Source organism: Phycodurus eques, chromosome 4, assembly GCF_024500275.1.
Source record: "Phycodurus eques isolate BA_2022a chromosome 4, UOR_Pequ_1.1, whole genome shotgun sequence".
NCBI classification, from domain to species: Eukaryota; Metazoa; Chordata; class Actinopteri; order Syngnathiformes; family Syngnathidae; genus Phycodurus; species Phycodurus eques.
In genome coordinates this window covers 23,918,287-23,939,168 of record NC_084528.1, presented here as the reverse complement: position 1 = coordinate 23,939,168, position 20,882 = coordinate 23,918,287, and the positions used below count along the sequence as shown (strand labels likewise).

At 40.4% G+C, this 20,882-nt stretch overlaps 2 protein-coding genes across 2 annotated transcripts; one reads left to right on the top strand and one right to left on the bottom strand.

Moving 5' to 3' along the window:
* Nucleotides 1–533: 533 nt before the first annotated feature.
* bcan (brevican) lies at nucleotides 534–13,871 on the top strand. The gene is made up of 14 exons (XM_061675475.1): nucleotides 534–538; nucleotides 4,331–4,413; nucleotides 4,834–5,223; nucleotides 5,303–5,480; nucleotides 6,214–6,341; nucleotides 6,421–6,682; nucleotides 7,026–7,438; nucleotides 8,456–9,016; nucleotides 9,574–9,678; nucleotides 9,741–9,899; nucleotides 11,243–11,325; nucleotides 11,404–11,548; nucleotides 12,476–12,658; nucleotides 13,756–13,871. Exons 1-14 carry the CDS (start codon nucleotides 534–536, stop codon nucleotides 13,869–13,871), a joined length of 2,811 nt encoding a protein of 936 aa, XP_061531459.1.
* A 1,363-nt stretch (nucleotides 13,872–15,234) lies between these two features.
* Nucleotides 15,235–20,023, bottom strand: hapln2 (hyaluronan and proteoglycan link protein 2). The gene is made up of 5 exons (XM_061675724.1): nucleotides 19,963–20,023; nucleotides 18,788–19,171; nucleotides 18,594–18,710; nucleotides 17,371–17,553; nucleotides 15,235–15,573 (listed from the first exon to the last, which is right to left on the bottom strand). Exons 1-5 carry the CDS (start codon nucleotides 20,021–20,023, stop codon nucleotides 15,296–15,298), a joined length of 1,023 nt encoding a protein of 340 aa, XP_061531708.1. The 3' UTR covers nucleotides 15,235–15,295.
* Nucleotides 20,024–20,882: the final 859 nt, after the last annotated feature.

Below are 20,882 nucleotides of genomic sequence, written 5' to 3'. Positions count from 1 at the left end.
TTTAATTTCACTGCGTGGGTGTCCCAAAATGCCATGTTTTCTCCAGTTTTATTGGCTGCATGTGTCCCAATACCTTTGTCCATACACCACATTTGAACTTTCTGTACGTGTTCTGTCTAAACTGCATATTTTCTTAATTTTTTTAACTGTCATTTAGGCGTCCCATTACTTTTTTGTCCAAATTTCACATTTAACTTCCTGTAGGTGTCTCATTCCTTTTGTCCAGAGTCTACATTTTCTCCACTTTTCACTTCCTGTATCTATCCAATTACTTTTGTCCAAGCTCCACATTTTCTTCACTTGTCCCAATACCTTTTTATATCTTGAAACACTGCAAACTTAGTAGCGCACCCTGTGTGTTCCCATAAGGCTGCTGTGTAATTCCTTTTCCAGGCAGGCAGACAGGGATAATGTAAAGTTGGAGGTGGGGTGGGCGGCCCCCTGCCCCCCCGCCCTCTCCTTTATTGCCTCTCGCCTGGGTCTTCTGGGCGGACACAACAAGCCTCCCCCCATTGGTGCTGCACCTGACCACGATGAAGTGAGTACTTGTTTATGTGAATATATTATTATTTTAGTTCTTTATATATATATATATATATATATATATAGTAATAGATTTAGAAGTTGTATTAGAATAGTAGATGAGCGTCATCACTAAGTCCTTCCGTAATGATGTCCTTCCGTAATGATGTCATTGAAGATCAAGTTTATCATATATATATATATTAAATGTCCCAAAAATAAAATAAAAATATGTTGGCTGTGACAAAATTGGCTGAAATGTAATGTATATTAATGGAATTTGTTTTTCGTGAATATATACACTTTCCCATTATGTTTCATTTCACACACATACTTTTACCTTATCGTTTCAAAGCCTAACACACACAAACAATGTTTCATATCCAAATTAGTATGTAAGTTAAACAAATGGATAAAAAGTCATATGAAATATAGTACTTAAAAAAAGTTAATTGTCAAGTTGACACGTAAACATTGTTGGTGTACCAGAAAAACAATTATGTCTGTATAGCATGTAGGAGATACGTGAAAACTAATTACTGTATGTATGTATTGTATGCAGTATGTTAGCCACCAAAATTGATGGTGAAAAGCGTTTGTCGGTCATTATGAATATTGGATAATCCCAGAAATATAGTCAACATAATAACATGCATTGAAATACTTATTCAAGATAAAACACAAGTTGTTTAATTGGTGGGAAATCAGGTGAGGGGATATTTTCCTATATATTTATTTTTTAAAATATTCTAATTGATTCTAAACATAACAGCAGGTCAATCTGACCCGCAACAAAACAGCAGAGTTCAATGTGATGCTTTCAAGTGTGATAAACTGACAACGCATTTTCCTAATATGAATCGCTCTCATGAGAAAAAATGTCCATTAAATGTATTCATCAAAACTAAGTTAAAAAGAAGATTTTACACTATTTAATGTGCCCCTTTTAAAGCTATTGCACAAATTTAAATATATTCTCTCTGGAGATACCAAGTTCCAATCAAATGAGTCTTAATGTCCGAAAAAGTACACATTTACAATTCCAATAACACTATGTGAATGCTGAAAGTATTCATAATATATTTTCTATACGGTATGTTAGAAAACAATTATCTTACAGATTTTTGTTTTTGGGCATTTTGGTTTACAGTAAAATATGCACTACTCCATCCTATGTAGTATACATATAAAAGAAGCGGCTCAGAAAATGGATGGATGGATGTATATAATATACATTTACATATGATTCATACTGTATATGGAGTCTATATCGAGAAGATGATCAAAGATGAAAATATTTAGGAGTGCCTTTTTATTGGTTGCTTCACATTTCTCACTCCAGGCTGTCAGAGGGCAACAAATTATGAGAAAACTAAATGGTAAAGTTTATTAGCCCGCTTATTTATTAGTGTTGTTATTGTTGTTGGTTTTTAGCACCATATCAACAAATTGTTGGCTGGTCAATAAAAATTCAAAGAGCCAGGGTGACTTTCCCACATGCTAATCATTATAGCTAGTTGGCTACAAGTCAGCGACAGAACTGTCACACAATCCTATTACGACACAAAGGTAGTAATTCTTAACTGAACAATTTAAGTCGTATATCTGCTTCTTTTTTCTGCCCCTTCTGTCCTCACATGACATTTCCTGGCAAAGTGTGATTGCTCTCTTGTTTCCCCTTTCTCTCAGCAAAAAAAAGACAAAAAAAAGGCTTTTGAGCCTGTTGTGATGTTTGTGTGTACCTCCATGTTGCCTGGATGCGACCGCTGTCACCACTCTGCCTTATTTTGCACCCTTTGTTGCTTCAAAAAGGAAAACAGACATTTTATGTTTTTTAAAGTTATGTATACAAATATGATATTTAGCTATATTAACATCCCAAAAATATGCAGGGTAGGTTAATTGAAGACTCTAAATTGCTCGTAGGTGTGAATGTCAGTGTGAATGGTTGTTTGTTTATATGTGCCCTCCGATTGGCTGGCGACCAGTTCAGGGTGGAGCCCGCCTCTCGCCCGAATATAGCAGGGATAGGCTCCAGCACGCTCGCGACCCTTGTGAGGATAAGTGGAACGGAAGATGAATCAATGGATGAATGAATGTAAATTTGTCTTTTAATTGGCCGTATCCCAACTATAAGATAAATGAACTACTGTCACCATGTGGTCTGGAGTTGCTACAAAGCACACCTGGATGCTTCAATAGAAGCATGTAGGTATTTACTATAGCGTTACTTCCAAAAGCAATGTATTATAAATTCCTTTTTTTTTTTTTTTTTTTTAAATGAACACAACTACGGATGTGTAAAGTATGACATTTAACTTTAACACTGGTGATTTCTTTATAGTAATGCCTTGCATTACCACGTTACGAACAAAAACGATTGTTACTTATTATTTAGCCGAAAATGGCGACTTCAAACCAAAATGGACGACTTCCTGTTTGTATGACATCATGGGTCCTTGAGACTTTTTCGTGTATCCTATTACGATAGACATGTCCTTCAAATTTCACGTCAAGTGTTGAAACGGGTGTCAGGGGCATTTTTTTTTTTCATGCACACGCCTTCGCAACCCCTTTTTCATGGTGAATGCTCAAAATAATAATTTAAAATTTGACGACTTGCTCTGATTCGATGGTGTAGGCAAGTGATTCAGTTTGGTACACTGGCTCCCTCTAATGGTATGTGGAAGAATCACTGCCCAAGTAAAGTTCAGTTTAATTTAACTTTTAAGTTCAATAAATTTGCATTTAATCTTCACGAACTGTTTCTTTTTAAACATTTATTTTGGTAAAATTTCAATTTAACCTTTACGTGCAATACATTTTAATTGAATCATTACTCAAGCACAATGGTGCCTTGACTTAGGGGTTTAATCCGTTCTGTGACCACGCTCCTACATCAAAGCAATTGTATCTCAAATCGTCTTTTCCATTAAAATTAATGGAAATGCCATTAATCTGTTCCGGCCTTTGTCCTCCTTCTGGTGTGAACCATGGCCACCAGGGGGCAGTATAATGAAAACAGACACAAACAGCCAGAGACAAAAGGTTTCACAACTGACTCACTAATCTGCTATAATAATAGTATTTTTTTTTTGCAGATGATAAGCAATAGATGCCTGTGAGTATTGTTGTATTTTCTTTCTACATGTGTTCCTTCACCGTTTTTGTTCCTCAGTAGCTGAATTAGTGCAATTGGAAAATTTAGTAGAAAGAGTTCAAATTATGTTAATCAGCAAAAGATAATTCAGCAAGTTAGTATAAAGAGGATTACACAGCTGGGAACAGGATTCTAAGACAGTAAGTCAATGCATTGGTGAAGTTTTTTTTTAAAAGCACTAATGAATGTGCTACTGCGCACAAAAGCACAAAGAAACAAGTTGAGCTTCTTTCAGGACAGGAGAATAAACTAAGACCACATGGGGACACTTCTGGGAAAACGTTCCTTAACAGACAACAGGAAGTTTTCCGGGATAATCCTAAAACAAATGAGCTAAAGGACGATAAATCTAGTTTAGTCAGTCAGTCAACCCTTCGGTTCACACCTCCTGGGAATTTTTATAACCAATTAGAATTCATCGCACACACTCAAGCTGTTGCACTATGCTACAAGTTTACAGATACACACAACCTTTTTAAGAAAGCTTTGTTCTAATGGATAGCTAGTGTAGCCATCCATCCATTTTCTATACTGCTTATGTGTTTAACATGGAAAACAATGTAAGAAATATGCAAACCTATGTGATGAATAATAACAAAAAATACATTCCAAATGTTTGTAATCTTGTTATTGTTGTGCTGTTTTCAGGCAGGAAGTGCTTCTCCCCGCCATGTTGGTCACCATTGCGTTGCTCGTTCCCCCGTCATCCTTGACCGCCCAGCACCAGCCAGGTACAGTAGAATGACATAAACCGGAAGGAATTATTCCACATAGTCAAAAAACTCCACAGCACGCTCGGTTGCTGTTCCTAAACACTGCCACTACGCACACTAGAAATAAACATGACTACAAATAATCCACATAGAAAAAAAAAAAAAAGAAGTCCACGGCACACACAATAAAAATAAACAGAATGACTGGGGTGGGAAGAATCCTCGGTCAAAGAAGCCCATGGCACGTTCAGTCACACTTTGGTAAATTACTGCACAAGAGAAATTATATGTGTTAAGTTGTTAAGATATTGTTAAAATGTTAAGTGATCTTGTTAAACTCAAGTTATTCATGATAGCCACCACCCCGCACAATAGAAATAAACCGATTGACTTGAAATAATCCACCGAGTGAAAAAACTAACATATTTTTCCTTCCAGATGATGCAAACCTCCTACATGTGACCATCACGTCCGGTCTGAGCACTTCAGGCGAGCTGGGCGATTCGCTGACGTTGCAATGCCTGGTGTCCCTGGCCCGTCCGCTGCCATCCCCCACCACCAACAGCCGGCATGCCGCCCTCTCTCTTCCCCGCATCAGGTGGAGCCTGATAGACAAGGAGGAAACGCAGATCCTGGTGGCCCGCGGCGACACCGTGCAGGTGAGCGAGGCCTACCGGGGCCGAGCCTCGCTGCCGCATTATGCCGTTTCCCCCGCAGACCTGACTCTCCGACTGGAGGGGCTGAGTTACAGTGACGCCGGCAAGTACCGGTGCCACGTGCAGCAAGGACCTGACTACGACTATGATGTCATTCAAGTCCAAGTCAATGGTAAAATACAGGCTAAAATAGCCACACAATAGAAATAAACAGAGTGAAAAGGAATTATTCACAGTCAATGTATGCGCAGGTTTGGTCTTCCATCTCGGTGAATCGTCGAGAAGTCCCCACGACTTCACCTTTGAGCGGGCCTACGAGGCCTGTATCAAGAACGGGGCCCAAATGGCCACGCCGGAGCAGCTGGTGGCGGCCTATCACAGTGGGTACGAGCACTGCCATGCAGGCTGGCTCTCGGACCGCTCGGTCAGGTGAGGACGCGACAAATCCAGCAGGAACCAGTTTGAAACCAGTTTGAAATTAGTGCGAAACCAATTTCAAATCTGTGTGAAATCACTTTGAAAGCAGCACAAAGTCCATGTAACACCAATTTTAAATCAGTGTAAAAGTATTTGCTCGCTGCTTGAAATGTGTGAGAAACAAATTAAAATGAATTTGAAGTCCATGTAAAACCAAATTTGAAATCACTTTTAAAAGCAATGTAAATCTAGTTCGAAATCTGTGTAAAAAACATTTGGAGAACAGCTTTAAACCCCCGTAAAAACTATTTGAAATCAATTTAATATCTGTGTAAAAGCAATATGAAATCATTTTGTATCTGTGCAAAAGCAATTTAAAATCAATTTGAAATCTCTGTAAAAATAGTTTGAAATCTATTCCACACTAATTTGAAATCAGTGTGAAATCCAGCTAAAACATTTGAAATCCATTTAAAACCCATTTCAGATCAAATTTGAATACACGTAAAATCAATTTGAAACGAATTTGAAATACGTGTAAAACCATTTTGAAACCAGTTAAAAATCAACTTTAAGTCATTGTAAAAAACAATTGGAAATTGGTTTGAAATCATTTTTTATTCTGTGTGAAGCATTTGAAGTCAGTTTGAAATCACTTTAAAACCAGTTGGAATTCCATGTAAACCAATTAGAAATCAATTAGAAACCCATTTGAAACCCATTTGAAACCAATCCCTTTCTTCAGATATGTAGTTCAGAAGCCGAGAGAGGACTGCTTGGGCCTCATGGAAGGACATCCAGGAGTCAGGAACTTTGGAACACTGGAGCCTCAGTACTTCGTTGATGTCTACTGCTATGTGGGCCACATTGCAGGTGTTTCTTAGATTTTCTACTTTCACATTCTAAAAATATGTTTCTGTTACAAACATTTCCACAAACGCAAATCTACCAGGTGAGGTGTTCCATGGCTCGGATTCGGCCCCCCAGGGTTTTACCCTCGAGGAGGCCAAGGCGTACTGCCTGAGTGAGGGTGCGGAGCTAGCCAGCCCCGGCCAGCTGTACGCACTCCAGAACCACCATTGCGGGTCAGGGTGGCTGAAGGACGGCAGCGTGCGCCGCCCCATGGCCTTCCCCCAGGGGCGCTGCGGGGAGGTGCGAGGCAACCAGACGGACTTCCCCGAGGCTAGTAGCCGCCATGACGTCTTCTGCTTTAGAGGTAAAAGAGAGACGCTTTTATTCACTTTTCAATCACTGTAACGCAATTGTTCTTTGCTCGTTATTTATGATGACCACCACTATGCACAATAGAAATAAACACGACCACTGTAAATAATCCACAGAGTAGAAATGTGCAATGTTCACGTCATATGACGCTTATTCACGATGACTGCCGCCTTACACAATATAAATAAGCACACCCCCTCCATAATTGTGTTCAAGGCTGGTTTAGAATGGAGCTATTTCCTTTATTGTATTCTCCCCAGGTGAATTCTCCACCCCCACGCCGCCATTTCGTCTCACCACGGAGTCGGAGCACCTCAGCCATCTTCTCTCCAAGGAGGAAACAGCCACTAGTAGTGAGGTGGTTCAGACAGTCCATCCTGTCACACAAAACCCTCTGAAGACTGAGTCCCGGACTTCATATGAGCCTCATCCTGAGTCTGAGAGTCATCCAGCATCTCCTGTCAGCCTGGAGATCTCCACAGAGACAACATCTAGACCAGTGGAGCTCACCAGCCCCTATGAGGAACACTGGAACACTTCTGGAACTGATGCTGGTACTGGAAATGTGGATTTGATGTCATCTCCCACGGAAGAAGCAGGTTCCTCCACCACCGTGTCGCCCGCTTTGAACAGCAACAACACACTTGAAGACCATCCAGAGTCTGGAGAGGAGATCGTAACAACTGACTCCTTGGTTACTACAGAAACCAATGCAATCACCTCATCAGAACCATCTCTGGATTCAAGTAAGTTGTTAGAAGTGCTTCACACCCATGTTGCATGGAGTCCTCCATCTTCTGGAACCCAGGAATTGCTATTCCTGCCCAGGACCATTGATTGCACTACATTCCTCAGTTCCCTTTTACATTCCTGTGAATTACTGAAGCAATATTTTGTTGTACAGCATGAACACTGTTTTTGAGAAGTGTTTCACATTTGTGTTGCATGTGTAAACCTGTGTAATGCTATTCCAGCCCAGGACAATTTGAACACATTTAACAATTCCTGCATTTCTGTTTTTCCTCAGCAGTCTAATAGTCCTGAGTTGTATTATCATTTCAAGTGGGTGGACTGCATGCAATACATATGTCAAGCACTTCTCTGAAATAGAGCTTTTGCCGTAGCTCCAACTAAATATTAGTTCAGTGATCAACAATTGGTATACTGTAATTGGACTCTTGCTGTTTTGTTTGGAACAATGACCATTTAAAGTCCAATGGTCTTGGGCTTGGAGTAGAAGTTGACTGGGGTCAGAAGTCTGCGGACTCCATGAAACACAGATGTGAAGCAGTTCACATCTGAAGCAGCTCATACTACGAAATATTTGTTCTCTGATTTGATTGCTATAATGACCATATACAGTCCAACGGTCCAGGGCTGGAATAGCAGGTGACAGGTGACTCCATCGAACACAGAGGTGAAGTTGTTAGAAAGAGTGCATATACAACTAAATATCATTTCAGTTATTTTAAGGCTATAATAAGCATATACCATACAGTCCAAGGGTAATTTACTGGCATATCAGTTCAGGTCACTCCATGCAACACAGATGTGAAGCAGTTATTAGAAACTGTGTTTGTCAGTTTGTCTAACACCATATCCAGTTGTCCTGGGATGGAATAGCTGTTCACAGGTGCAATAACTTGGTGGACTCCATGCAGCACCGATGCGAAGCTGTTCTTCGAAACAGTAGTTATACAACTAAGTATTAGTTGAGTGATTCATCGGAAAGCAACTGCAGTTTAACGTGGTTACCTGGACAGGTGAGGAGCCCTCTGGTGTGGTGTCCATCACGCCGGCGACACCCGAGATCCTGACGGTTGACGTAGACCGAACGTCCTTCCCTGGGACGCCTTCTGGGATCCCGTCCAGTTCCTCCCCAGAGGTGATTACCCTAATCCCAGAAAGAATGGAAATGGCGGGACATCTGGAAGCAGTACCCAATACCGCCAATACTGCCAATACTGCCAAAATGTCTGGAGAAAGTCTAGAAGTAAATCCAGAAACGGTATCAAACCAGACCGACTCACTGGACCACCATACCAATTCTGGAACACCTCCTCCATCGGGGACTACTTCCTCCACACAGCAGGTGGCTGGATTCCACATGGAGTCCAGCACTCCACTTCCTGTTGAGTGGGATGAAGCCACCAGCACCACAAGTGGACCAGAAGGAGGACACAACGAGACCAACACTGATGTGGTCTCAGTTCAAAGATGTTCCAGGTGTCACTTTGAAGACCAAACCATGAAGAGCGTAACCCACCCAACTGTGGAACTGGAAGAACCCACAGCCATGGCTGCTAGACAGGAAGTCATCCTAGGTAACTTAACAAAATTAAATTAAAATATAAAACAAAAATGAAATGAACATTAAAAATATATTGCAAAAAAAATAATACAAAAATGAAAATAACAATTTTAATAAAATAAATCTAAACTTAAAATACAACACAATAAAGTAAAATTATACTATATTAAGCTAGCAAAACATTTTCAATTGGTACTGTACTGAACTTTGTAGCCCATTTAAAGTTGATGCGGACCATCCTATTTATGAAGTAACAATGCTGTCTGGTGGTAAAAGTTCCTATTGTCCATTTCGTTTGAATCTGAGACGCTCATAAATTTTGTTGTTGACCTTTTTTAAATTTACCTAAGACAATAAGAAAAAAAATGCTTTGTGTGTTAAAATCCGGTGAAATGACATCTCCATCATGAGTCTGATCTGAATAGTTACCACCATTACCCATCAGAATTTTTGCAGTTAATTAAAACAATATGGTTAATAGTCGAGCTATGGGCCTTCTTGTATTAACAGAAATCACACCACATAACTAGGTCATACTAACCAATGATGTATTTGCACTTTTCTCTGCAGACCTGTGCGGGGTTGAACCGTGTTTGAATGGCGGCACATGCGTGGATGGTGAGATGCCCAAGTGTCTCTGCCTCCCCGGGTACGGCGGCGCCTTCTGCCAGTCAGGTAAGGAAGGACTTCAGCGCCTCGGTGTGAAGGCCTCGACCACGTTGCCTTTTTCCCTGCAGATGTTGAGGTGTGCGAAGCTGGCTGGGAGAAGTTCCAAAGCTTCTGTTACCATCAGGTGACCACGCGGCAGAGTTGGGAGGGAGCAGAACAACACTGCCGGACGATCGGCGGACATCTCATGTCCATCATGACCCCTGAGGAGCAAGACCACATCAACGGTAGAGGATGAACCATTTAGTTAGGAAGTCGTTTAAAATGGCCAATTCAAACCAAAATCTTGTGTGTTTTCAGGCGTCTTGAGACCTTATTGTGGGTCTACTCGTGATAGACATGTCTGCCAAATTTCATATTGCAGAGCAACTGGCTTTGGGGGCTGAATAATAAAATAAAATCAAATAATCCAGTGGGCGTTACTTAGCCAACAAGTTCCTCTATCAAGGATCCTGGGAATGAATGAATCATGCTGCTACATGAAACTGGCTTCAGGTGCTGAATTTAAAAAAAATCTCTGTAATGTAATTGACACTGAAACATGAAACATGCCCCCCACATCCTGGGCCCAGACCATAGATTTTGAGCTAGTAGATCTGCTCCAGTGTTTAACCCATTCACTGCCAGCCTTCCCAGTTAACATGGAGATTTGACTTCTAAAGCCGTCAATGGCAGTGAATGTGTTAATGGACACTAGAAGGCTAAATTTGTCTTTCTGAAGAGAAAAGGTCCATCTGGATATCAATGTGACACATCTTCTGCTTACACATTTCTCTGTCACGCTTCGCGTCTTCCAAAGTGACGACTTTGTTTTGGAAGCGTTGTTGAAGAGACACAACATCAGCCTTTAATGTAATGAGAATGCAGTCGGTGTTTGGTCTGCACCCCAGGAAGCTCAGATGGTATCTGACGTTCTTCTGCTGGTCAACTGTGGGCCGCCGCCATCGAGTTCTTAGTGATTAGTCAGGAAATTCACCTTTTTAAGAACATTTAAGCATGGAAACTGGTCATATGTTAGTATTTGATCCAGTCTTACATAGCATGATGTCAAATCATTGCTCGATGTTTTTGTGCAATATAATATAATATAATATAATATAATATAATATAATATAATATAATATAATATAATATAATATAATATAATATAATATAATATAATATAATATAATATAATAGAATAGAATAGAATAGAATAGAATACTTGGTCGCTACTTTGCGGATTTTGGCCAGTGTGGAATTTAACCGTCGCGATAAATGAGGGATTACTGTATACATACAGTATACACTTATATCCAGATCGATAAAATTTTTCATTGAAATGCTTTCTGTACTCAGGTTGCTGTGTCGTGCTTTATGTTAGCATACTAACTGTCAGCATGTTAGCATTACACCTATCTGTGTTGGCTTCAGCACCTGCCCATTGAGGCTTGAGAATTAGCAGGTTTTTAACATTCCAGATGGTGCATATGTCCAGAAAAAAAAAAACTTGCAAAGTACAACCACCATGTTTATATTCTTTGAAACAAACTAATTCTCCACCATGCATTATTTCCTCTGTTGATATTAGAAAAATACCGAGAATATCAGTGGATTGGACTGAACGACAAAACCATCGAGGGAGACTTCCGCTGGTCCGACGGAAACCTTCTGGTGGTGACATTTTCTTTGACGTTTCCTATGAAAATCTACAGTAAGATCTTCCTGCAATGCTGATCTTTTCTGCCTCAGATCTACGAGAACTGGCACCGAGGGCAACCCGACAGCTACTTCCTGTCCGGCGAGGATTGCGCTGCAATGGTTTGGCACGACGGCGGGCGCTGGAGCGATGTGCCCTGCAACTACCATCTGTCCTTCACCTGCAAGAAGGGCCTCTGTGAGTGTGCTGACTTGTTATAGTGCTCTTGACTTGTATCTAGTGTATCTATATTTTGTTCTGTTATTTTTATACGTTATACATTGTATTGTTTCTATATTTTGTGCTCTGAGGGACAGCATTTGATTATTTTAACGCAAAGAGATGGACCAAATAGGTGAAATGTGTATGCAAAAAAATTGAATTAATTAACCATAAAATAATGATTAATTTTCATTTGTTCATAGTATTTTTTAAATAATGAATGTATTTATAATTCATTCATACGTTAAGGTAAATGTACAGTATATAAAAAGTAGTTTATTTTACTAATATATTTTTTCACACTGAATAAATGTAGCAATTATTCAATGAGATAAATGAATGAAAAATAAATTAATATTCAATGTATGAATGTAATGTAATGTAAAATTGTTTATTTTACAGATATTTGGTTTATTTTTCTAATTTAAAATAAATTAATTAAACAATGAATCGGAAATACATACTGAATGTATATATTTTTTGTACTTTTACTAATAGTTCAAATAAAAAAATATTTACCATAAGTCTATGAACCAATAATTTAATGAGAGAAAGTCCATTAAAAAACAGAAAATATTTATAATCAATAATTTATTTACATAAATGAATACAAAATATATTTTTTTAAATGTGTATGTATTTTTTTATTTTACCAAGTTTTTTAAATATTTTATTTACAACTAATAGCTTTTGCAGCAAGTTTTTTCAAATGTGACTAAAATTGATATCATGGAAATTTTCAAAAGCAACTGTGTTAAAGTGCACATTTTCTCCCAAAAAATGTAATGGATTACAATTACTTCTATTTTTTTTAAATTAAATTACGTAATCCCGTCACATGTAATTAGTTACTCCCCAACACTGTGTATATATTAACTGCCCGAATATGTTGCCATCCACTAGCGTCCTGCGGGAAGCCTCCGGCGGTTCCCAACGCCAAGCCGTTCGGTAAAACGCGGGCACACTACGGGACCCTCGCCAAGGTGCGCTACCGTTGCGACGCGGGCTTCGTGCAGAAACTGAACCCGATCGTCAGCTGCCTGCCGGGCGGCCGCTGGGAGGAGCCCGTCATCATGTGCCTGCCAGGTAAACAGTTAAACTGTGCTAATGCTAATTCTCTGGTGCTTCAACAAATCATACACGAGACTTACACTGTTAGAGTTTCCAGTTTTATGACGAGTATTTTTTTTTTTTGGAGGAAAAGATATTTTGGGTGTTTTTTTTTGGACATTCTTTTTTTTTCGAGGAATTTTTTTTCTCAGAAATATCATATTTCTGATTTTTTTCAAGAAAAAAAGGTTATATTTTTTTAAGTTGTATTTTATGAGCAAGAAAAGTATATTTCTTTCCCACTAAAAAGTAAAAAGTTTCAACAATTTTTTTTAGATATAGTATATTTGCAAGAAAGTATTTATTTATTTATTTTTAGGAAAAAGCCTTATTTTTTTCAAACTGTATTATTTCGAAGGAAGAAAATTTTAACTTTTGAGATCAAGACGAATTTTCTTGGGCCAAATTGCCAAGTTACTTGTTTTGTAAATTGCATTTTGTGAAAGAAATCCATTCAAAGAAAAAAAATCAGGAAGAAAAGGTCATATTTTTCAGAAAGAAATCTGAGAAAAAAATAATCTATTTCTTTTGCTGTTGTATTTTTTTTTTTTTTTTAGGAAAAACTTAAATTATACTTGAGATTTTATTTCAAAACAATCCGTATTTTCTGCATTTCCGCCCCAAAAGTTATCTTGTTTTAACTAAAGTGTTTTGGGATTCGCACCCCCGAAACATATTTTTTGAGATAATTATTCTGGAGGAAAAAAAAAAAAATCACATTTGTTTCAGAAGTCATGTTTTTCAGAGAAAAATTTATTATTTGAAGAAAAAAAAAATCGTAATCTTCGCGAGAGAGATTTTTACCCGAAGGGGAAAAAAAGCCTTTTTACATTATTTTTTTTTTTTTAAAGTTTTTCAAGTTCAAGCATTTTGGGGTCTTTTTTGAAATAAATATTTTTTATTTTCTCTTTAAAATGTTTCAGAGCCAATTTTTGGGTGTCATAGCTTTCACCTCTACCTAATTTCTTATTTCAACCATGATGAACACACCTGCAAAATGTAATGAGTTTGTTACTATGTAAAACCACTTCAAATAATTGTTTTTTTTATGTTGTATTTGGTGTCCTGTTCAGCTGGTTCTTATGAGGCTGAGCAGCTCAGTTCAACCGCTGACTTACATCACGACGAGGAGGCGGAAGCGGTCACGGTGGTTCACACACAAAGCAGCTCTTCGCTCCCTGCACATTGAGTCCAAGTTGACTATCCATCCACCATTTTCCACACTGAAACTAACCTTAGTTTTTCCAAATAAAAAAACGCTGTCATTCAAAAGCACCTAAGTCATGTCAACAAGCAATTTTAGCATCGCTGTCACATATGAATGATGTTTGTTTTTGTTTTGTTTTTTTTTGTCACAAAAAGGGTTCTATTTTATTAAAGCAAACATGGTGGGGCACTTGTGCTTTGCTTTTTATTGTCCATCCATCCATTTTCTGAGCCGCTTCTCCTCACTAGGGTCGCGGGCATGCTGGAGCCTATCCCAGCTGTCATCGGGCAGGAGGCGGGGTACACCCTGCACTGGTTGCCAGCCAATCGCAGGGCACATACAAACAGACAGACAACCATTCGCACTCACATGCACACCTACGGGCAATTTAGAGTCTCCAATTTCTGCATGTTTTTTGGGATGTGGGAGGAAACCGGAGTGCCCGGAGAAAACCCACGCAGGCACGGGGAGAACATGCAAACTCCACACAGTCAGGGGCCGGGGATTGAACCCGGGTCCTCAGAACTGTGAGGCTGACGCTCTAACCAGTCGTTCACCGTGCCTGCTTTTTATTGTTAGCTCAATATTCTTAGTGTTCTGTGCGTTTTTATTTTATACACAGCATCAAAGCCATTGACAGGAATGGGACAAACTTTATACTTACACACACACACACACACACGTATATATATATATATATATATATATATATATATATATATATATATATATATATATATATATATATATATATATATATATATATATATGTGTGTGTGTAATTGTACGCATTTATATTTGTATATATGAAATGAACCAATTATTGAATGGGATAAATGGATATAAATGAGTTTATTGGTACATTTTAATGAAACAATTTTAGAGAAAATAGCTAAATAAATCCAAAGGATTTTACAGGGTATGAGGTTAAATAAAAGTTGAAATACATATGTAATTTATACAAATATTGGAATAAATCAACGTTATTTTCATACTTTTTAACTTATTAACCAATTTACAAAATACATTTTAATTAAAAAATTCAATGTATTATGTTGTTATTAACAATCAGTGAACTGAGTATCTAATGTGATAAATGAATAAAATAAATGAAATAAATAGATATATGTTAATGAAACAATTCAGGGGGTGGGAAACCTATTTCAGGACTCTTGATAATGAAAATTCTTGGTGGCTTTATTATTTAAAACAAATCAATTAACCATTTTTTAATGAGAGAAATTAATACATACATTTGCATGAACCTATATTAAGCACACAAAAACATCTAAATGAATGCAACAAATATTACATGATTTTTGATCTTGTAGTAAATGCCGGGTGGGTCGGAAGAAAGAATGGATTGGTCCCTATGTGATTATTTTTTATTATATATTTTTTGGTGACTACCTATAGCAATAAGCTCCGTAGAGATGCGACGTCTTATTGGCAAACCCGAAGGAGCGCACCCCCGGTTCGGGGATCCCGCCACAGCGCGCCCTGGGGGTGCCGATGGGGAAGCGCACGCTGCCGTCCCTCAGCCATCCGCCGTCGCATCGGTCGTAGCCTCGGAAACGCCAAGCGGCGTACAGATGGCCCACCAGCGCCAGCTCGGCGGCCCGACGTCCGCATGTCCGCCCGGCCTCCTCCAGGGAGAACGCGCCTGGGATGTAGAAAACGGAACCTGGGACAGGACACGAGGGAATTGGGATTATTTAATGGGGTAAAAGTCCTTTTTTTGCCGAGAAAAAAAAATCTGTATTTCTTTCGAGGAGAAAGTTGCATATTAAAAAAAAAAGCAAGATTTTTTTGTCGGAGATTTTCAGAGAATGTGCTAGAATTCTATTGAACAAGTATTCTTTCCATCTATCTAGCAGACTACTGGCACCTGTCAACATATTTCTATCTCTATCCTTAATCAGCCTAACCTGTTGCACATCCTTCCCATCTCTATCCCTCTGTCTGGTCAACCTGTATAGATATTTTTCTCCTTCTTTAGTGTCCAACCTGGCATACATGTCATCACCACCTCTACCTTTGCCCTATGTCGCATCTCAATGTATTCCTTTCGCCTCTCCTCGGTGCTCTCAGTGTCCCACTTCTTCTTAGCTAACCTTTTCCCTTGTATGATTTCCTGTACTGTGAGGTTCCACCACCAAGTCTCCTTCTCTCCTGCCTGCCTCTCTGATCACCTTGGCTGCAGTGGTCCAGTCTTCTGGAAACTTCTCCTGTCCACCGAGAGCCTGTCTCACCTCTTCCCGAAAAGCTGCACAACACCCGTCCTGTCTCAGCTTCCACCACATGGTTCTCTGCTCTGCCTTTGTCTTTCTAATCTTTGTCTCCTCGCCACCAGAGTCATCTTACGCACCACCATCCTATGCTGTCTAGCCACACTCTCCCCTACCACTACCTAACAGATGACATCGTCTGCACAAGATGTAATCCACCTGCGTGCTTCTACCTCCGCTCTTGTAGGTCACCCTATGTTCCTGCCTCTTCTGGAAAAAAGTGGTCACTACAGCCATTTGCATCCTTTTTGCAAAGTCTCTACCACCATCTGTCCCTCCAAGTTCCTTTCCTGGATGCCGTTCTTACCCATCACTTCTTCATCACCCCTATTTCCTTCACCAACATGTCCATTACAATCTGCACCAATCACGACTCTCTCTCGGTCTGGGATGCTCAGAGCGACTTCGTCAAGCTCCTTCCAGAATTTCTCTTTCACCTCTAGGTCACATCCTACCTGCGGGGCATAGCCACTAATCACATTATACGTAACACCCTCAATTTCAAGTTTCAGCCTCATCACTCGATCTAATACTCTCTTCACCATTCTGAGCCAACTCTTCCTTTAAAATAACTCCGACTCCATTTCTCCTTCGCATCTACACCATGGCAAAATAATTTAAACACTGCGCCTAAACTTTTAGCCTTACAGTTCTGAGGACCAGGGTTCAATCCCAGGCCTCACCTGTGTGGAGTTTGCATGTTCTCCCCATGCCTGCGTGGTTTTTCTCCGGGCACTGCGGTTTCCTCCCACATCCCAAAAACGTGTATGGTTAATAGGTTAATTGAAGACTCTACATTGCCCCTAGGTGTGAATGTCAGTGCGTATGGTTGTTTGTTTATGTGTGCCCTGCGATTGGCTGGCAACCAGTTCAAGGTGTACCCCGCCTCCTGCCCGATGATAGCTGGGATAGGCTCCAGCACTCCCTTGTGAGGATAAGCGGCTCAGAAAATGGATGGATGGATGGATGTTTGTATGAAAAAAAGAAAAAGAAAACATTTTTCTGAGATTTTTTTTCTTTTCTTTAAGGGGCTGAATGTGCAAAAAATAAATGCAGGGGTCCTTTGACCCAATTTTCCGGTGTCACGCTGAGCAAACGTACAGTAGATTGTCACCAAAATGTAGATGCTCCTTTCTATTTACTACGAGAGGACGTAAGACGTTGCCTGGAACGCCACCGATGTGAAAACTCACCTGCGGTCAAAGAGGTGAAGCAGAAGGCGTCGAAGCGGTCTCTGTTCTTGTCTTTAGGGGAGTAGCTGCGAATGCCGGGACGCGTTTGTGCACCGCAGGCGGGCCGAGGGCTGATGATGGGGTAGCGCACGCTTCCGTCCCGCAGCCAGCCCGCTTTGCACCAATCCAGACCCTCCGTCCAGGCTGCACGACACAACATGCTGCTCATTTGGACCAGATTTTCGCTCCACACTGCCAAGCGAGGTCTTTTTCCCAGATCACTGTTCCAGTGCAAAAGGTACCAACAGACCCACAAAGGAATAGCAGGCCTGTGGGTGTTATCATATGCTCCGTTTGTATGTGTTGCTGCCCCATGTGTGTTAAAATAGCAGTTGTTTGAAGGTTTATGATAAATGAAAAATATAGATGCTAATTTCTGCTAGCCTGTCTTTTTATATGTTAGCATTAAGTTAGCGAACTTTGGTTAGATATACTGTAATTACGTGGTTTGCTTAAACATTTCGATATTTAAATATATAATGTTTAATTCTCCTTTTGTTTTTCTGTGTCCGTTTTAGAATAATTGCTTCCTCTTATTTGGAGAACTGTAAGAGTAAGAGCGTCTTGTTTTCCTTTCCTCTAAGTGATGCTATATGGTAGTCTCCTTTCTTGACAGTGAAAGAGTGAGAACACGCGCAAGGAATACTTTAAAAAATGTGCTTTAATTAGTTGAAATGTGTTTTTTTGGTGCCTCGACTTAGGAGTTTATTTTTTTCCTTGACCACGCTCGTAATTCATAACACTCTTATCTCAAATCGTCTTTCCCCATTGAAATGAATAAAAATGCCATTAATCTGTTCAACCCCCCCTAAAAAAAAACACAAACAAAAATTTTTGTAACTTGTTTTTCAATAACAAAAATTGCGCTCTACAGTATCGTACTGTTAAAAAAACATACAGTCATAACCTAATTAACTAGAATATAAAATTAAACACTTTGTGCGTCATTATAATTCGATGGGAATCGGGCTGCTCATTGTGGCCTTAACCCACCAGGGGGCAGAATAATTCATACAGACATACTTCACAACCAAGCTGCAGCAGTATTAGTTGTTTTTCGCAGCGGATAACGAATATATGCCTGTGAGTAGTGTTGGACCGTATTGCGCATTTTCACATATTTTCTTGAATGTATAAAAGGGGTTCACTGTTGATGAAAATGTATTATAGGTAATAAATTGTACCTCTGTAGAGCTGTTCGTAGGTTGCGAGCGTGCCGTCCTGCTCCTCGCACGCCGCCTCAGCCTCGTGGAAAGTCATCCTGTAGCGGCCCTTTTGACTCTGATACGGGAAAACTACACCTGAAGACATAAAGCCACCCCTGCCCGCGTCAGTAAGCCGCCGTTACAGAAAGCTCAGCAGAACTCCCATCGGTTACCTTCGATCCTCAGCGTGACCACCACACTCTCGTCCTCGATGTCGTCGATGAGCTCGCATCGGTACGTGGCGCCATCTCGCAGTTGCAGTGCGGCGAGCTGCAGGGAGGCGTCCATGTTGTGGGCCCGCCGCAGGGACGCCCGCGGGCCGAGCCGCCCGTGGCGCTTGAAGGCGTGCGCGTTGGAAATGATGACGATGTTCTCAGGACCCACGCGTCCCGGCTCCAGCTTGGTCCACTTGACCGTGTAGTGGTCGGGCTTGCTTTTCAGGATGCACGGCAAGGTGGCATTCTCGCCCCGGCGACCGACCACCTCCGCGTACACAGGCGGCTCCAGGAGGTACTTCAGCTTGGAGGGTGAGGTGGTAGGAGACGGACCCTTGGTGGCTATTAAGGGGGAATTAAAAGAGACTTATTCAGTAGTGAAAATACAATTCACCATTAGGCTTAATGTCGTTGTTGCATTTACGTCCTGCGCAAGTTTCTCTTCAACAAACTGGTCGGACTCATCTTGTGTTCCCTAGCATCATGTTGTAAGATGGGACAGGCTGCGAAAAATTACGCATTCTCTTTTTCACTGTTTCTGTTTGACTTGGGGGTTTTTTTTGTATTGGAGGATAGACGTGCTATGGGTCTCATTTTTGCTAAAATATTTTCAACACATTTGTAGCATCCATATATGACCGTATACATTGATGTCAGTCCCGAGATACACGACACAGGTGTCAAACTCAAGGCCCGGGGGCCCGATCTGGCCCGCCATATGATTTTATGTGGCCCGCGAAGGCAAATCATGTCAACTTCTGTGATTCTTGCTCAAAATGTTCCAAAATTGCTACTTATCATAATAATGTAATAACTAATAATGTGACAATATTTGAGAGCATTTTTTGTTACCAAACCCCCTTTTACAGTGTCTCTAACAGTAGTTGAACAAACTTTGACATGACTTCTGATTTGAAAAACTAGTTATCCTTCAGTTTGTTGTGTATACGTAATAGTATAATGAGGCAAGCCCTGAGAGGTAAACGCTAATGTCAGACCGAAAAGTTCAAATTCCTGGGCTTCCTTGACAGCTTAAGTTGGGTCAAAAGTTCAACGTGATGGCTTGAGGCATCCACAGTAGCAGCGAATAAGACAAATTCCTGCAAAAAGCTCATTCATCTTATGAAAGGTACCTGAGAGGAGAACTGTAGAGCAGGCCAGGCAACCCACGAGAAGAAGCAGAGAGACACTCATGCTGATGGAAAAACCGCGTGGAGCTCCTTCAAATCACCTTAGTGCACAATAATGACATTTTAGGAAATACAAATATTGGAATTAGAGATAAACTACAAGAAGAGGCCTTACATGGTGACGACGTCGGAAGGTGACTCTTGGTCCAGTCGTTACAGTTGTTGTTGTTTCGTCCATGTCGGCTCAAGGTTTGGGGTTTCTCTTTGTCTTCCAGGAGAAATTTGTCTGGGAGCAAGGGACAGCGGGGATATATGACTACAAGCAATCCTACATCAACATACACCTTGTCATCCCTCGTGAACATTCAGCTGTCATCCAGCATGTCAGTCCAGTGACTCGCCCTGTGTCTTGCTCGCTCACTCTCTCTCCTCACGCTGGTCATGTGGTCAGGCGAGCGCCATTGTTGTCCTCCGCTGCGCTCCAGATGTTAATGACGACCAGGGTGGGACCTCCGTGGCTCTTCCGTTGTGTTTTACGTGCCAATCTAACCACGATCTGAAGCACCCAACTCAAGATTTCCAGTAGAAGAACTTGAAACTTGCTTTGATTGTTTTGTGATTATGTATAATTCATAAATTCACAGTATGATTTTTGGGCGAAATTTTGTTGTGTTGATCTTTTTCCAAAACTATTGGTATTCTTCTGACAAATTCCAGTCTCATCAATTATTTCAGTGACCATTGTGGCTAACGTAAACGTACCAGAAATTTTGCCTGTGTCAACTCGTGTGTACAAAAACAAACAAAAACAAAAACAAAAAAACACTACACATAATGTATAGAAGCCTTTCATATGTTCTGCATGGGGCTGCTTTGCTCATTACAGACTGGACCCAAGTGACTCAGGACTTGTTTAAGAATTG

Bases quoted from the DNA above. Each gene is read 5' to 3' on its own strand.
- bcan (XM_061675475.1), top strand. The intron at 5,481-6,213 runs GTGAGGACGCGA...CCCTTTCTTCAG, and splicing joins CTCTCGGACCGCTCGGTCAG to ATATGTAGTTCAGAAGCCGA. The intron at 11,326-11,403 runs GTGGTGACATTT...TTTCTGCCTCAG, and splicing joins GGTCCGACGGAAACCTTCTG to ATCTACGAGAACTGGCACCG.
- hapln2 (XM_061675724.1), bottom strand. From the start codon at position 20,023: ATGAGTGTCTCTCTGCTTCTTCTCGTGGGTTGCCTGGCCTGCTCTACA. The intron at 19,172-19,962 runs GTACCTTTCATA...CCCCCTTAATAG, and splicing joins CTCTACAGTTCTCCTCTCAG to CCACCAAGGGTCCGTCTCCT. The intron at 17,554-18,593 runs GTACAATTTATT...TGTGTCGTGCAG, and splicing joins CTACGAACAGCTCTACAGAG to CCTGGACGGAGGGTCTGGAT.